General features: G+C 41.6%; 1 protein-coding gene and 1 long non-coding RNA gene across 4 annotated transcripts in view; one reads left to right on the top strand and one right to left on the bottom strand.

Moving 5' to 3' along the window:
• Window positions 1–15765, bottom strand: part of trim54 (tripartite motif containing 54) — a 30400-nt gene extending 14635 nt beyond the window's left edge. For 2 of the 3 annotated variants that reach the window (XM_050058794.1, XM_050058795.1), the window contains exons 1-6: window positions 15328–15765; window positions 14197–14375; window positions 8432–8609; window positions 5400–5495; window positions 3614–3847; window positions 103–125 (exon numbers count right to left, since the gene is read on the bottom strand). In XM_050058794.1, coding sequence (XP_049914751.1) covers window positions 103–125; window positions 3614–3847; window positions 5400–5495; window positions 8432–8609; window positions 14197–14375; window positions 15328–15513 — 896 coding nt within the window. In that variant the 5' untranslated portion in view covers window positions 15514–15765. The remainder of the gene's footprint in view (window positions 1–102; window positions 126–3613; window positions 3848–5399; window positions 5496–8431; window positions 8610–14196; window positions 14376–15327) is intronic. The other variant, XM_050058796.1, reaches the window with a different exon arrangement.
• LOC126399055 (uncharacterized) lies at window positions 3719–6522 on the top strand. Its single transcript, XR_007570843.1, has 3 exons — window positions 3719–3852; window positions 5408–5489; window positions 6285–6522. It is a non-coding gene; the product is annotated as an uncharacterized LOC126399055 (long non-coding RNA).
• Window positions 15766–18023: the final 2258 nt, after the last annotated feature.

The raw sequence follows: 18023 nt of genomic DNA, 5'->3' as shown, positions 1-18023 counted from the left end.
CTAAAATAAATACACTCAGTTACTGATGAATTAATTATGAAAATCTGAACGCATTCACTACATGCAGAATCAGAGCTTCACCACAGACAACACTCGACTTACTTTTCCAGTATGACTTGGGCGTTCTGTGACAGTGAAGAAGACGGACAGAAAAGAGCAAAGAGACAAAATTAATCACATTGTGCTTCACTTGTCTGTGCCAACGACATCAGTCACAAGTATCTGTCAGACGTGTCACCGTGTTAAAACAAAAAAAAAACCATGATGTTAAGAAATACTGCCAGCTGCCAGAGTGGCCTCATGGTGTTTACTACCTGCTGCCACTAACTATATCTCCTTTAACACCTGCTCTGGCAGAGGATGTGGGTGAACATAAAACAGCAACACCTGAGGCTCAGACTTTCTCTCTCTCACACACACACACACACACACACACACACACACACACAAACACACATTTTCCTCAGTAGAGATGCAGTGACGCAGGCACGTTGCATCAGCAGTAAGGATGCTGAATTTAGTAACAACCTGCTTGTCTCTTCAGAGGCGACTGAGGTTGGACCCTCCATCTGTCTGCTGTCAAGTTTAACTAACTTTTAAAGTTTTGTCACGTTTCACTCGACCCTCAAGCTCCGTCACGAGTCACGAGTCAGTCTGCCAAAAACGGTGGCATTTCGGAGTAGCTTTTGTGTCCTTAAAATACAAATTAGGGCTGCAACTAATGATTATATCTCCAATTAATTAAAAAAAATAGTGATCGCAATTTGCCAGAGCCCAGTGCTGCATCTTCAAACTGCTTGTTTTGTTCGACCGACAGTCCAAAATCCAAGACATATTTATTTTACAATGATATATAAAAGAGAAAGACCACTTGAAACAGTTGATGGGCCCTTTTGCTTGATAAATGACCCACATAATAAATCATTAATCACAATTATTGTCAGACAATTTTCTGTTGATTGAGTAATCAATTAACTTTTACTGACAATGTCATAAGCTCAGGAATAAAGTGATTAAACAGCTTCAAGAGTTCAAGAGGGTAAAGTCACAATGAAACGAGTTAATTTATTCCGACCCTTGTGATGCAATCATTTTGTTTGTTTGTATCAAGACAACATGTTGCTCACTCTGACGTTGCAGGTGTCAGAGAGAAATCAAATTTGCAGCTGTAGTAGGGGACATATTTTTATAGAAACAGACTGGTACTCATTGGTATTGCAAACTGACCCCACGTCTTCAATCTGACTGAACTTTGACACACAAAATCATGAGGATCTCCAATGTCCACTCAGTTTGAGAGAGAAGGAGAGATCGGCTTCTCATTCAGGAAATATTGATTGTTTTATAACGGCACTGTCTTTGTAAAATAATTATGTTATATTATTATAATTAGTAATGTTGATAAGCTAATACAGAAGTAATAAGGCTGTGCTACCTGTATGATAGGTCTGAAATATATTTTGTGGCTCCAGACAGATTTAATTTATCTTTTTGGACCAAAAATGGCTCTTCTAGTAGAAAGGGTTGCTGACCCCTGGTACTAACTCAAACCTGTATAATTTACAACTCTGTCGACTGATGCTGTTAGCACGCTAGCCATGCTAACTCTTACAGTTTGTTTAGAAGCCTTCCTACCTATGCTTCTATTTCCTGTCCTACATGCTTTTTAACACAACACATGAATAAATTTCACCAAGTGAAATCTGATGTGTTCAGTGTTTCACCCCAAGATTTGTTGTTCTCACAGTAGAAAAGCCTCTAAAACAGTGTTAAGTCCATGGGACAATAAAATGAAAAAGCTACTTAAAAATCTGATCGGTTAGTTACATGAGCAAATTGATATTTCAGTTTAAACCTTCAAAATAATATAATTCAATTACAATTTATTGTTGTAGACATGAGATTTAGAAGTCAGTGTATTGAATGTGTGTTTGTTGTCTCCATCAAACGAGCCTGGTCTCACTCTGAAGTCGTCGAAATCCGGCGCTTGGGCAGTGACTTCTGACATCAGAAACCAACGAAATAAGACGTCCTTTAACGTCAGCATAATACGCGGCCGATTGCCGTTAAAGTTCAACGGAGTAAACATGGCAGGACAAGGACAGAGTTAAGGTGGGAAAGTCCAAGTGGGATGGGCGGGAAGGGTGGTAGGTGGGTCCTACAAACACCGACTTTCACCCGAGAGAGTGGTTTTCGCTTCCGTAAGATTCTAAACCCTAACTCAACCATGTTTTTTTNTGGGCAGTGACTTCTGACATCAGAAACCAACGAAATAAGGCGTCCTTTAACGTCAGCATAGTACGCGGCCGTTTGCTGTTAAAGTTCAACGGAGTAAACATGGCAGGACAAGGACAGAGTTAAGGCAGCAAAAGTCCGAGTGGGATGGGCGGGAAGGGTGGTAGGTGGGTCCTACAAACACCGACTTTCACCCGAGAGAGTGGTTTTCGCTTCCGTAAGATTCTAAACCCTAACTCAACCATGTTTTTTTGTTGAAGAAAAAAAATGTCAATTCACCGTGTTGTCCCGACGTAGAGAAAGAAGACAGTGCATGTAACAGGCAGAAGTTGACACGGTGTCCCAGAACGTCAAACAACCAACGCACCCAGGGTACTTTGCAAGTCACATGTGGACATGGAAATTCCATGACCAAAAACGTCGATATGTGACAAGGTCGGAGTGAGAATGTGTTGGTTTGTTTCTGTAAGTGCATGTGCTCAATTGGTTGATCAATACACAATCATGTGTTTGTGGTATGTGTGTGTGTGCCTGTGTCTTAAGGTATGAAAGACCAGAGACCGAGCTGTCCTCAGGGGGGTTTTATGGAAGCAGAGCAGCCGACTCAGAGGCATCCCGCTGGGCTTACTGCCCCTTGTTTCCTCCTCACCCTGCAGCTATGCACATAAAGCCCTTGATCATCTACAGCAACAGCAGACATGGCCCGGTGACTACTAAGCACGGATCATCCTGTCAAACAAAACCTGTGGTTGGAAGAATATAGATGGGCGGAAGGAAACTTTCAATGACGGAGGAGCATGTGACGTGTGAGGTAAGTTTGTTTTTATGCAAACTACTGCTGATGTAATAGAAATGCACTGTATGTTTAGTATCAATAAAATGTTTAGTGCTTAAAAGATTTTACTCATCATTGTTCAGTTATTTTAAATTGGGAGGCCTGAAATTTATAAAGCACTGGATCCTCTGAAAGTGAGGCAACATAAACCTGGATAATTAACTGGATAGAAAGTCATGAGAAAAACAGATTTACTGATACACAAAATTATGATTATTTTCTTTAAGACTGTATCCTGATATTTGATTCAAATTTCTGCTTCTAATCTTGTTAGATAAAGGATATTTTTAATTCTTCAGCCTTCTGAAAATGATTTTTGGTTTATTTTCCTTTGCCTAAAATTAATCACATTGAAAAGATACAAAACACATAGGAATTTACCTTTAACATATTTGTTCTCCTTGGGTGATTTTGTAGTTTTTGGATCAGTTGGGTCACAATGCCCCCAAAAATTCACAGAAAAAAAAGAAAAAAGAAACTAAGGAGACTGTACAATCATCTAACTCAACCTGCAGGAACCAGCTGATATAAAGTGTTACTCACCTGTACAAACAAAGACATGTGTGGCTCCTCCATCGACTGAATGGCCGACTCCACCAGCGTCACTGCGGCCTCCAGGTGATCACTGTGCTGACTAATGAGAGATCGAACACGTCTGAGTTTGTCATCCTGTTGTTTGGTAATGAGCCCCACCAGCTCCCGTTTCCGCTCGTCCAAGATAGCAACCAGGTTGTCAAATCTGTCGGCCAGATGCTCTCTCTGTCGCCGACCGTTCTCCTGAGGTATGAAGAAAATTATAATCTGCTTTCTTTTACTACAACTCCAATACAAAGAAACTGCAGGAAGCAACTAAGATTACATGATTCCCTGACGTTAGCATGTAGCTACATGTAGCAGTGTAGGCAACTAAGACTATATGATTCCCGGACATTAGCACGTAGCTACATGTAGCAGTTTAGATTGCATGTTTTCTTATGTTAGCATGTAATGTAATGTAAACTAAGTTGCGTGCCTGAAGCAGATGACCATATTAAAAACTCTGTCCTCTTTTTTTTTACATCAGTTTGTCTTAAAAGAAGAAAAACTGAGTAACTGTGCGTTCACACCAAGCGCGAATTCGCAAATTTGCGCGTCGAGATTACATACAAAGTCAATGCAAAGACGCAATTAGACGCGAATTCGCGCCGCCACGTCTAGCACAACGCAATAGACACATAGGTGCGGCGCAATAGCTGCGAAATTCGCATCCATCGCCTCATCGCTCGAGTTGAAAATATTGAACTTTTGAGGCGAATTCGCGATCGCTCGAGTTGAAAATATTGAACTTTTGAGGCGAATTCGCGTGACGCTGTGCCGCGAAAGTCAATCAGCATTGAGATTCTCCCGACGTCACTGGCGTCATGACGTCAGTGACGTCTTGACGCCCTGACGTCCAGTTGTTGAGACAACAATAAACTGCTACTCACCGGAGACAGATGGACAGGCGCTCCGCAGCTGAAATGGAGCACCTGTAGTTGGTGTCCTGCCGGGAGATCCTGGCGCCAACCCTCGCCAACAGGTCCTCAAACTGGGCCCCAGTCAGCCTGAAGTACCGCTGAAAGCGGCTATCATCCAGACGGAGTTCCTGGAGGAGGTGGTGAAACTCGCCGAGCTGGATGCGCTTCTGCAGGATAGGGTGAACCCAAAAACGACAGAGTTTGGCCCTCCGACGCATCTTGGACTTCCAGAGCAGGTACAAAGCAGCGATGGTGGTTATCTCAACCATGGTTGAGGAGAGAATGGCGGGCCAGATGTTGTTATCTAGTGAAAATGGGCGGGCTCGCTACTCGCGCGACCGACGCGATAACATGAATTAACAAAATGATCCAGCGTCCAAACTCACGCGTTACGCGCGGCGTGTTACTCGCGTTACGAGCGAGTAATTCGCTTCACTCGCACCCGGTGTGAACGCACAGTAACAGAGTATTCAGAATGGTCTGAAGCCTGAGGTTTTTGCTCACAGGGATTAGTTTTATATACGTTTACCTCATTATTTGAAATTTTGGCCATGTTCCATATGAACAGCTGACATTGTAACATTATATATACGACAGCAAATAAGGAAAAGCATAATAGGTCCCCTTTCATGAACATCTGCTTGTGCTGCATGCTTATCTACTAATTTCAGAGTAGACCTACTTCAAGTGTGCACTGTATCTGTCCGTAGAGAAATTAATTGCATCAGGACTCAGTACTGACTGATACATGGACAACATTACATAACAAGGTGTCTCAATATGCGAAAATCCCAAATGAAAAAAGTTTCCTTTTGTGCATGTGCGTGTCTAACCTCCACAGCCTGGCAGATATCTTCCATCTGAGAGATGACTGCCTGGACGTGGTCGTTACTAGCAACCAGGATCGCAATGCTGTCACTCAGGTCTGTCTGCAAACATTCAGAACATCACTGACATTACATTTAGATACCAACATTCCTCTGAAAACATAATGCTGTGAAACTAAAAGGACTGTTTTGACTGCATCAAGAATCACCCAGCAACACATTCCGTCCTAACATATATGTACAGAGGTGCGTGTACATTGTCTTTCTGTTTGTTTTGTTGACAGTCCTCTTGTGACTGACTGTTGATCTTGACCAAAAAGGATGTTACATCAGTTTGAATATCAAAACTCCCACAAAGTTTCCTTTATTAGATTTTTATTTTTTTTGTTACTAACTTTCTGCAAAGGCATACTGTTTAGAGACACAGCAACATCTAATTTTATTTATTTATTTTTTGCATAACATACCTAAACCAAATGGTAGAGATAGCTCAATCAAGTTAAATTAAATTCAACACATTTTTTATTAAGATAAAGTGACTACAAATGTGCTTTACCAAACGGTTAAGCAAAACATTAAAGGGTTAAAAACACACATTTACTGTGTGCAGTGTTGGCGGAGGAATGCACTCTGAGTACTTTCTAGTTAGCGAGCCTGTCACTGCCTAAAGCACAACAACATGAGTCACCAGCGTGCATCTGTTTAGACTATCATATGACATCATGCACATTTTTCTTTACAGCTTCTATACCTTTTTAGTGTCATTTATTAGTGTAACAAACACTCATCCTCTATCTGGGCCAAATTAAACCACAAACTTTTGTTTTTCATATTAACCTTTGCGTAAAGATGGAGGATCAACAACTTTCATCAACCTCATCTGAATTTCAGATGAGTGAATCAGAAGACAGAGTGAGAGATGGAGAGGCCGGCACTGAAATGTCAACAAAGCCAACTGCTCAATAACAAGCCGGACGCTGCTGCTGCTGCCATCTGCATGACAAAACTGCTGCACTTTGTCTTTGTGTGACTTTGTGTCGCCACAAATAATGTAAATTATTTGTTTTCATGAGATATATTTAATGTAGAAGTTAATAAGTCTGGTATCATCACAACTGACCTGATGATGACCAAGCTGCATGCTGGATTTAATTTAAAAAAAAAAAAAAGTGTTTATTTGATACAATATACACAGAGAAATGCAGAATAATTATTCAGTGCACTGTATCACAGCATTTAGGGCTTTTGCTAATTTCCAATGCCAGTATCTAGTCAGTGGGTATACAGTATTCACTTATATACTGTGCATTTGCACTGGGTGGTAGATCAGTGTGCATCTTGGTTTGTGTTATATCTTGGAAAGAAATACCAAACAAACCAAACAGAAAAGGAAAGTAAGATTTAAAAATAGAAGCAAAGAGAAGCATGTAGGATAAAGACCATCAAGTCGCCCACACGAGTTTAGACTTTTGTAAACACTCTTTGATGGTTCTTTGACCTTTAGATAAGCTTCAGCTTTAGTTAGAGATAAAAACCTCCAAAATAAAAACTGCCAGATTACTTCCAACACACACAACAACAATGTATCTGCCTCTGGTTTTGTTGCTTTGCCTGAAAGTGAAGTGAAAGAAGTGGAGTGATGAGTGTTGTGAGGTGGAGAGCAGTGATGTGGAGCTGGGTGAAGGAAAGAGCAGTGAAGATGAGTAGAAAATGAAATTCACCAAATTAACTAGAAGGAAATAGCAGTACAGTGGAGTACATGTAAGGTGATGTAAGGTGAACCGATGTAGACAAAGAAAAGTGAGTAGAGTGGCATGGTGTGAAGCTTCACTCGAGTTAAGTGAAATTGAGTAAGTGGAGTAAGGAAAAATTAAGCAGTTAAGTAGTGCGAAGCTACCACTTCTGAAGACTGCACAGCTCTTCTTATCTCTTGCTTGCTTTCGTCTCTCTTTTCAAAGTTATTTTTCATGTCTTCATGAGGATTATCTTCATTCTGTATTTATGTTTCTTGATTTTTGCAACATTTGCTGTTATCTTTAATTTCATTTTCTTGTGCAACAAAACACCAAAGCAAATGTCTTGAATGTGAAAAGCTAATTGCAAAAAACGGGACTCTGTTTTTGATTCCGAAGACAAGTAGTCTAAAGGTAGTGAGGCTTATTGGATTGAGCTTAAGGGTGCTTTCACACATTCTCTGTTTGGTTCGGTTCAATCAAACTCAAGTTTGTTTGCCCCTTAAGTGCAGTTCATTTGCGCAGGTTCGGGTGCGCACCAAAACAATCGGACCGAGATGTTCTTGAAGAGGTGGTCTCGGTCCGGTTATAAACAAACTCTGGTGTGGTTCATTTGTGGTGAGAACGTGTTCCGACCTCGATCTGAACCAACTGCAGTCACATGACACATTGTTTGTGTTAAACATGAGCATGTTACAGTCCTGGAGGATTATTAATGTGCACCTCCTCCTGTACTGCCTTAATATGCACATTCAACACATCCAATGCATCAAAACATTGTTTTCTAGTTGGAGCCGCGCCTCGTTTTCAAACTGTATGGTTTGACTAAAATGAACAATGACAGCAATATAGTCCACGATGACAAGCGCTAAAATCAACCTGCGTAGTTGTCCCTCCATTGTGACATTAGAAAGTGTCACATTTATCTTGCACCTTGACGTTTTGTTTACTTCCTGGATTTTTCCCACATGGAAATTCTGACCAATCAAGAGCAGCTTTCTCTCACAAGGCATTTTATCTGGTCCGCTTGTAAATGCTGCCGTGAGAACATGAACCAACTCTAGGCAATTATACAACTTTGTAACAAACTTAGTCCCTGATTTGGACCAAAGCAAGACAACTCTAGGTCTGAAAGCACCCCTAAGTAGCGTGAAGTGGAGTAAAGTGATACGAAGTGAACTGCAGTGAAATGATGTGGAGTGGGGTCATGTAAAAAGAGGTGAAGTGAAGTGAAGTGGCATTATAAACCGAAGTGATGTGAGCTGAGTATATTAACACCTTCACATAATGAAGTCGATTCTTTACCTTCTGTCTCATGTAAACGCTGCTGAGCGGTGCGACATCACAGTCTTTGTGTTTTCCAAACACTTTGCACATGGAGCAGGTTGGCGTCTCACAGGACAGGCAGTAGATATTGATCTTCTCCTCTTCATGTTCTTCACACGGCAGCTGCTGCTGCTGCTCTGGCTTCATGTTCACAAGCCTGGACGAGACAAAAAGGAGAAATGGATCATCAAAAGGTTCATGCACAGCTTTGTGAAAAATATATACTCTACTAATGAGAAATAAAGTGTTTTGACTTGTTTTTAATTCCAAAGTTTGTAACAAGAATTAAGCTCAAAAACTAAAAGTTTAGTCATAACAAAGGGCAGACATTAACCTTGAGGCACTTTAAGTCCAAGTGTGGAAGAGTAACTCATGTTTTCACACTGCTCAAACAAATCAGCATTTTTTGCCCAGAGGTACATCCTGTGTTTTTCTTACAAGATAATTCCAGGTAGGGTATTTATTCTTTGGCAAAAAGAATACTGAAGCACAGGTGTCTTTGCTACTGGCCATCATTGTGATGCACTTATTATAATGTGCCTAAAATGCTCTTAAAGGCCAGATTTCCATGCTCTAGTGACATAGTGTCTGCAATTCTTAAACCAGCTTATTTTATTTCTGTTACTGCTGACATATTTTTTCATGATGTAAGAACTACTCAGAAAAATTGGCCTTTGTTTTAACCTTTGTTTCTTTGCCATCTGAGGATTTCAGCTCCCCATAATATACCTCCAAAGGACACCATAAATACACTGAACCAAGCGTTAATTCAGGCAGGACACAATTTTAAGCTCAGCTCACATCCCAGCTACATCAGCTGATCTCAAACAGCCAATCAACTGATGGAGCAGCTGATTGATGGAAGGGAGTCAGCTGATAGATCACATGATTCCTTCCTATGCAACCAATTGGTGAATATCATTCAGGGCGTCCTATTTAAACTGCTCTGGCCTGCCTACTGTTGCTGCTTCCTCTGTAAGCTGCTTTGCAACCCGCCTCCACCCCAGCTCCTCCTTTTCATGCTGTATCTGACTTATCAATGTCATTTCTGTTTGTCATTGATGCTGCTCTCCCTGCTTTAGGCTTTACATGAAGGCGCATTGAAGGGCAGGGAGGTTTGCTCTCTCTGCCTCAGGCTTTCCTTATTTGCATGTGGAAGGGCTGAGAGGTGTGCTACCTCTGCCTTTGGCTTTCCACATGATCCTGACTGAAATGTATTTTAGTGTGATTTTATGTAATTTTCCTCTCAGATTTGTCTCTGTCAATGTGCATTTTATATGATTATTTCAAGGCCACACATTTGAAGGAGACCTTTTATGCTTTTCCCTATTTTCTGTCATCAGTATAATGTTACAGTGTCGGATGTTCATAGTAAATGTGGCCAAAGTTTTAAATGAGTAATTCCATGTTAGCAAAAATCTCAGGGCTGTTCTGAATACTCTGTTTCTGTTTTTTCAACTTTTAAGACAAGCTGACATTAGCTCATGACAGATTTCTTTATATGGTCATCTGCTCCAGACACTCTACTGCAAGTGTTCATATAACTTAGCCTACACTGCTACATGTAGCTACATGCTAACGTCAGGGAGAACTGATTTTGGTTGTTGATGTTAATTTCTCCCTTATTTCAGAACATATTCCTGCCATGAAGATTTTGGTTTAGAAGTTTTAATTGGTGATTTCTCATGGTAGAAAGTGCCAATATCCTCCGGTACAGTAATTTCCCCAGCTGCAATGATGGTGCAAAGATGCAGAGATGCAGAAGGATGTATGTATTAAGAGAACTGGACACAGCATCAGAGGCTGAACGGGGCTCCGTTCATTCCTATGGAAGTTGCTCAGTACTGCATGAATCCAAGAAAAGAAATTTAATCATGCAGCTCTTCTAGACCAGTGGTTTTCACACTGTTCTTGCCCAAGTCACACCAAAGGGCATGCCAAAATCTCAAAGCACACCTGTATCTGTACAATAGCTTCTATAAGGTGTGTTAGCACTCTTATCACGACATAAGACAATAAATATAAGAAAAATAAGACAGACAGCTTTCATGATACTGTCTAAAGACCGTTTTTTTTTTTCTTCTCTCTTTTCTTTCAGTCGTCGGTCATCATCACTGGTGCTTTGTTGTAATTTGCTCCGTACAATAAAGCGATCTATTGTCCCACTCAGGCCTCTCTCCTTTTAATTGTTAGCATGCCTCACACTGGCTGCCAATCAGGGCTTTTGATGTGTCACACACTTATAATTCCCATGCACAAACAGCGACAAATTGGTTCCCAGTGAAGGTTTTTTAAATTAATTCAATTAAATGTGTGGTTATCACAAAATTCCCACGGCGCAGGTGGATTGGCACCTGCATTGACACCATTTGAGAACCACTGTTCCAGACTTTCTAAATGTAATCAGACAGAATAGATCAAATCCCCAGAGTGAAATGAGTCATTTTGCAGGGGTTGTGATGCTCAGAAAAATGTATCCACTGATGTACAGGCATCTCTTTTATAATGTAAGTCTTTGGGAAATACTCTCTATGGGCCACTATGTAAAATTGGCTTCAGAACTGTGCTGTTTCTATGGGTTTCTAAGGGTTGTTTGGAAGACCCCAAAACACTGATCAATTAGAGCAGACTGGGCTTTTTTGGGAGGGGGGCTTAAAGAAACAGGGGCTAAAACAGAGCATCTCAGACAGAAGGTGAATACAGGTGTCTCAGCACAGACAGTATGAGGGAAATAAAGTGGAAACCCAAAATACAAGTATGAACCTGACAATTAGCCAAAAAGCTTCCCTTTAATTATCATACAAGCGGAAATGAACAACCAGATTAAACACCATTTCCCAGCCCTCACAGCGAGGTCACAGTTGTTTCATGTAGGCAGTGGGGACAGTTGGGTAGCATTGGCACTACGAAGCATCCTAAAAAAAGCAAAGCATATTTAACGGAAGTTACTGAATATGCAATAAAGGGTCCTTTGTACTCTGACGTAGGTGTCTCTGACAGAAACGATGATTAAGTAATGAGATGTTTTTTTCCGCGCATAAAAAAATGATGAGAAACTACAAGTCACAAAACATTTGTGAACAATCACATCTATTTTAGCCCACACACATAATGAGGGGACTCCTGTCCTTCTGTCGCCAGTGAATGCCAACTGTGACTCACTGAGCTTCTATTTTGGAGTGAGGATGACTTAAATATCAGTGTAGACTTGTAGTAAGTGTGTACGCTTATAAAAACACAAGCAGATGGACTGAAGAGGCTTCTACTTGGAACATTGTAATCTTTATGTAAATTTGTGAGCAGCAATAGACTTCAGACAACACAATATATTTTAAAGCAATATGATGATTAATAGATTAACAAAAGAATGACCAAATTCAGGCCGGAAATATGCAACAATTGCTGCACAACTCAGTGCAGAAATGAGATACAGATTGTTCCTGCAAACTCTGTGTTAAACACGTGCCACGTCATCACTGCACTTCTACTGATTCCAACTCCAAACTCCATTCTTTATGTTTCTTCTTCGGTGTCTTTGACGTCCTTCACCTTCCTAGTATGTTTTCCATGCACACACATCATATCTACAACTTGTAGTAAACAAACAGTGCATCAAAATGCAAATATAGAAAGAAAATGGTATTCATCACCTGAGGGGTAACACACAAAATCAAGACAGCGGACATGTTTCAAAACTGGTGACACTGTGGTGTTGAACTGTCACATTTCGTGTGACTGATGCTCAGTTTGACCTCTCGATCTACTGACAGTTGTAAAATGAATAAATAGAGACATGTCAAAAAGCTTTTTATTAAGGCTAGCACACCATTTTATTTACAACATATCTTTTCTGTTTTATTAATGCAGGTTTTTATCTTATATTATTGTTGTTGTCTAATTTTGTGTGCCTCATTGCAGTCCTAAAATGTTTTAATCCTGGTTCAACCATGTCAAGCATTTTGTAACTGTATTGTAAAATAACCCCCCAATTCAGCAATATATTCGGCAATGCTGAACGCAGGAAGGCTAAACATGTAATTGCCAATGCCTCACATCCATTACACTCACAGTTTGACCTGCCCCCATCTGGGCGTCGATTTAGCGTCCCTAGAGCCAGTCGAGATGTGCTCTCTTTTACTATTTTTTTAATTTATTGGTCCTACCTGCCTATTTGCACTATTGCATCTTGTATATGGTTTAATTGTACATTTTTATTGGTGTGTGTCTGCCTGTACCTTTGATTTTTGAGAGGAGCCAAAGACAAATTTTCACTGAGGTGAACAATAAAGTTATCTATCTATCTATCTATCTATCTATCTATCTATCTATCTATCATTTAATTGATGATTAATGCAAATAAGCAGAGTCTCAGAAAAGTGTGTTATCGTATGATCTCTAAATTGTCTGCAATGAAAACAGAATAAAACCCCATCACTAGGGATCAGTTCTGTATCACTGTTAAACAAAGACTGTGGTCTGAATAGAATACAATACTGCTCTCTGTTGGTGGTCACTCATGATTACAATAACATGCAGAGTCTTACTTCACATTCTATATTAAGACTTCTTACTGTTAAACCTGTTTAGAAGATGTGACGTAAATACTGACAACTACTGGGCAGAAAATAGTTAAGTTTAGAGTATTTATGAATAATGATGATTAAAAATGTCCTTATGTTTCCTTACAGTTAAATAATAGTGTCTTATTAGCCATTAAAGGAATACTTTAGACCCCAAATAACCATTGGCATATCTATTACTTACTCTGTGTTATGCTGAATTAGTCACAAAAACTCATTTATCCCGTCCTATGCTCAGTGCTTCCAAAAGACATGCATTTTCGCTTAAACCTTAGTATTCAAACTGAACTGAAAGTGAAATGTATATATGTTCTCCTCAATGCCAGACTCCATTGACAAAATATTGCTAGTCTACCACTGCCACCATCAATTTGTTTGTTTATGTTATTATGTGACTTCAATACAATCATCCGGAGCATATTAATTGGCATGCTACAGAACTTGGACTTCTCCCCCTCCATCTGTGCCTGGATCAAGGACTTCCTCACTGACCGCCCACAAACCGCCAAAATTGGCCCCCACTGTTCCTCCACCCTCACACTTAGCACCGGCTCCCCACCAGGCTGTGTGCTGAGCCCACTCCTTTATGCCCTGTACACTTATGACTGTACACCTAACCACTCCAGCAACACAATCATTAAGTTTGCTGATGACACCACCGTGGTTGGCCTCATAACCGGAGGAGTTCAAGTTCTTGGGGACCTACATCTCGGAGGACCTGTCCTGGCCAGCAAACACTCTGACGTTGGTCAGAACGTCCCAGCAGCGGTTGCGTTTCTTGAGACTGCTCCGTAAGGTGGACCTGAAGAAGAAACTGCTGGTGGCTTTCTATCGATCTCACATCGAGACTGTCGTGGCATACTGTGTTACAGCGTGGTGTGCCAGCTGCACGGCAGCAGACAGGAAGGCACTGCAGAGGGTGATTTCCACAGCAGATAAAATCATCTCTCTGCCCTCCCTGGAGGATATTTTCCTCTCCCAGTGCCTCTGCAGAGCCAGGAAAATCATAAAGGACCTCTCCCACCCTAGTCACTCACTGTTCACCTTACTGCCCTCCGGCAGGCGGTACAGGAGCATTAAAAGCAGAACCAACAGACTTACAAACAGTTGTACAAACAGTTGTGACCCCATATCCCTCCAGCACACACACACACATACACTCACCTGGAGGACTCCTGCTGCCTGTAAATGTCTATGATGTTCTCCACCAGCAGGTTCCTCTGCAAACCGTAGACCCCATGGCGGTCCAGCAACACCTCCTGGCGGCACGATGGACAGCGAAAGCGAGCGCCACTGGAAGCCATGGTGGAGGAGCCGCGGGACTGCCACAGAGGGTTAGCTGACTGGATAAACAAGGAGAGAGAAATAAAATGTTTTTTTTTCTTTTTTTAAAAAAGGTCCATTGATGGCTCCTGAGAAAACGATAAACTACCACCATCTTCTCTTCCTATTCCAAAACATGGAGGTTCCCATTAGGATGTCTTTGTGATGACTAAGCTTGTGATAACTTCTGGAGCAGTTCATAATGTTTCTGTTTTGTAATGCCAGGATCAGATTACAGTACATGGTGTATTTGTCTTCTGAGATGGGCACACAGTCATTAATCCTTGCATCAACAAGGCATTTTCACCCAGAGACCTGCTGCTCACTGGATATTTTCTCTTTCTCAGACCATCCTCTGTAAACCCTAGAGATGGTTGTGTGTGAAGTGAATATCCCAGTAGATCAGCAGTTTCTGAAATACTCAGACCAGCCCGTCTGGCACCAACAACCATGCCACGTTCAAAGTCACTTAAATCCCCTTTCTTCCCCATTCTGATGCTCGGTTTGAACTTCAGCAGGTCGTCTTGACCATGTCTACATGCCTAAATGGTTGAGATGCTGCCATGTGATTGATTGATTAGCTATTTGCGTTAATGAGCAGTTGAACAGGTGTACAAGTGGCCAGTGAGTGTATAATTACTCATTACTTTTCAGATTAAGTTTTTAGACCAAAACATTTGAGGAGTTTATGAAATATCTCTATTATTAAATTAACCAATAGTGTTAATGTTATGTTGAATTCTTGAAGAAAACTTTGTTTTTATTGCATGCCAGAAAATTCTTGATGAATTAAAGTTTTCACGAGTTTTCTCCTCTTTTTGGATTCTTCGTTCACCATGGAGGCATGTGAAAACAAAAGGTTTCTTCACAAATTGAACGTAATACAAGGCAAGCTTTTGGTATAGCTACAAATGATAATTTTGTGTGTGAAGTTATCCTTTATCTACCATGTGAGACAAATCCCAGACTCACCTGGAAGATGTCGTTGGCACACTTGCGGCAGAGGTTGTGCTGGCAGGGCAGGATGACCACAGGTTTGGAGAACATCTCCAGGCAGACTGGGCAGATCAGCTGCTTCTCTAGGTTCTCCATGGTGGCTCCTCCGCCTGCACCAGGCCCAGAACTGCCTGCTGATGGAGGCCTGAGAGCAAAGTTCATTCCCTCCAGGCAGCGGTGAGTAAAATATCAAAGATGAAAGAAGAGGATAACAAGCAGAGATAGGTGGGGAATGTTCTGGATGTTGGTTTTGTTGGTGTTTGTAGTCGTATTTTCTCTCCGTTTTCTGTCCTAGCTCTCACAACTTCTCTTTGCCCCAGCTGTCTATCCTTTTACCCTCGCTGCCAGCCTGTCTAACCCTCCCATGCCCGCTGTCTCAGTCCCACAGCAGCCGGATTGTTGACTGTTGGTATTTTTAGCTCCTCAGTTTGTTCTGGCTTGGGTTACTGTTTAAACTGTTCTGCCCCGGTTGGACCACTGGAAAGTCCGGGCGTGGCAGAGGATCAGGACAGTGATCAAATGATAATGTTTGTATGTAGTGTGATACTTAGGAGGGGATCCTGGTGACATAATGCAACCTCTGTCTGCCATGTTTGTCATTAGCACTTCAGAAAAAACAGCTCCATTTCTCAGTTTAGACTTGTGTTCGTCACAGCAGTACTCAGTGACCAAAAAACTGATACCACCTATTGGATTTGCATTGTTCAGCTTGCTAGAAGCTATGAGGTAGTAATACCACACTGTGGAAATACTCTGTTACAAGTCAGTCATTATGCTGACTCGAATGCAGGATTCGAATCCTGGTCAGGGTAGGTAACAAATATCCAGTCTGAACCCTTAGGCAAGGTCCATAATGCTGCCTTCCTTAGGATGAGTGAAATCACAAAAACAAGAGTTATACCAGCTTGGACGTTGCCCGGGTCAACAAGGTCTACGTCAGGTGTTGGGGAACCAGGGCAACCTGATGAGAAATGGGCTACTGGAACAAGACATGGATGGACGAGAGCAGAGAATATGGAACTGTTGGAAAGCTACTATACAACTAACCCCAGTGAGAGGGGCTACATGCAGAGGATGTGGGATATATGGATGAAACCCAACATCTAGACTGAGAAGGAAACAACACCTATCCCAGCGTTCCAACATCCACAAACAACAACTGCTATCGCACCTAGAGACTGATATAGAAGCAGGGGTCTACCACACCAGACAGGACCCCAGGTGCGGGCTGTGCAAAGATGCTCCTGAGACAGTTCAGCACAATAGCAGGGCCTACATGGAACATCATAATCAAGTGGCTGACACAGTGTACAGGAACATCTGCACTGAGTATGGGCTGGAAGTCCCAAGGTCACAATGGAAGACACCACCTAAGGTGGTTGAGAACGACCAAGCTAAGATCCTGTGGGACTTCCAGATCCAGACTAACAAACTGGTGATGGCTAACCAACCAGGCATCGCATTGATGGACAAACAACAGAGGAAGGCACTGGTGATAGATGTAGCAATCGCGAGTAACAGCAACATCAGGAGCCTGAAAAATACCAAGGGCTGAAAGAGGAGCTAGAAGAGATGTGGGGAGTAAAGGCAACAGTAGTGCCAGTGGTAATCGGAGCACTCGGGGCTGTGACCCACAAACTAGGAGAGTGGCTCAAGCAGATTCCTGGTACAACATCTGAGGTCTCTGTCAGGAAGAGTGCAGTCCTAGGAACAGCTAAGATACTACGCAGAAGTCTCAAACTCCCAGGCCTCTGCATCACTGTCAGTATTCCTTCTAAGGCTAAGCACAACATAGGCTAGTCATTGACGGTGTGAGAAGATCCGTATAATAGACTATTTTTAGGAATTTAAGGAGTCGACAACATGATCAGAGTCCTCCTGATTTATCATGTGGTTCCAGACCTCAGCTGGGTTGTGGTCCTCAGCATCACTGTCATGCATTTTAGTAAGGTAAGCACAATATGGTCATCGGTGGTGTGAGAAGATCAGCATAACAGATTATTTTTAGGAAGAAGATATCTGCCGCTCTACTCTGCTAACAGACTCATAATAAGCATTCAAACTTGTACCTTGTCATTTCCTGTTCTCGCTCTCTTGTGCTCCCACTTTGTTTCCTGTCAGGTGTGACAAGAGTGCCACACCAAAGCAGTCTCCCAAGACAGATAACAGTGTTGCAGCGGCCTCTGAAAAGCACTAACAACATCAGACTTTAAAACCAAACCAAATATATGCTGCTTTACGTGGATTTTGTTTTTTTCTTTTAACTCTTTGCACCTCTGGCATTTTGTGTGGCTGGTGTGTACCTGACTGAACAAACGGGAAAAATGTACATTAGTTAGTTACACATTACAATATACCTCAAATTATAGAACATTACATTACATTACATTGAAACCTGCCCTGTTCAGACAGAGCACTTTTAGCAACTTGTTGAGTCTCTTTTTAAACTGATGCTAGGCTAAATCACCTGTCCTTAGGTTAAGAGCTATTTTGCTGTGAGGTAAACTCACACATCTGTACCTTCAAATCTGCGTAAACTAGAATTATTGCCTCACAGTTGTATGCCTCAGTGAACTGTTTAAGTTGCAGTTACAGTAGTTGTAGAGGATCTATACAATCAGCAGTGTCAAGATGGACACCCAAGATTAGTGTCACTGAGTCAGTATCTGACC

This window comes from Epinephelus moara, chromosome 12, assembly GCF_006386435.1.
Source record: "Epinephelus moara isolate mb chromosome 12, YSFRI_EMoa_1.0, whole genome shotgun sequence".
Classification (NCBI taxonomy): Eukaryota; Metazoa; Chordata; class Actinopteri; order Perciformes; family Serranidae; genus Epinephelus; species Epinephelus moara.
This window is presented reverse-complemented; position numbering and strand designations above follow the sequence as displayed.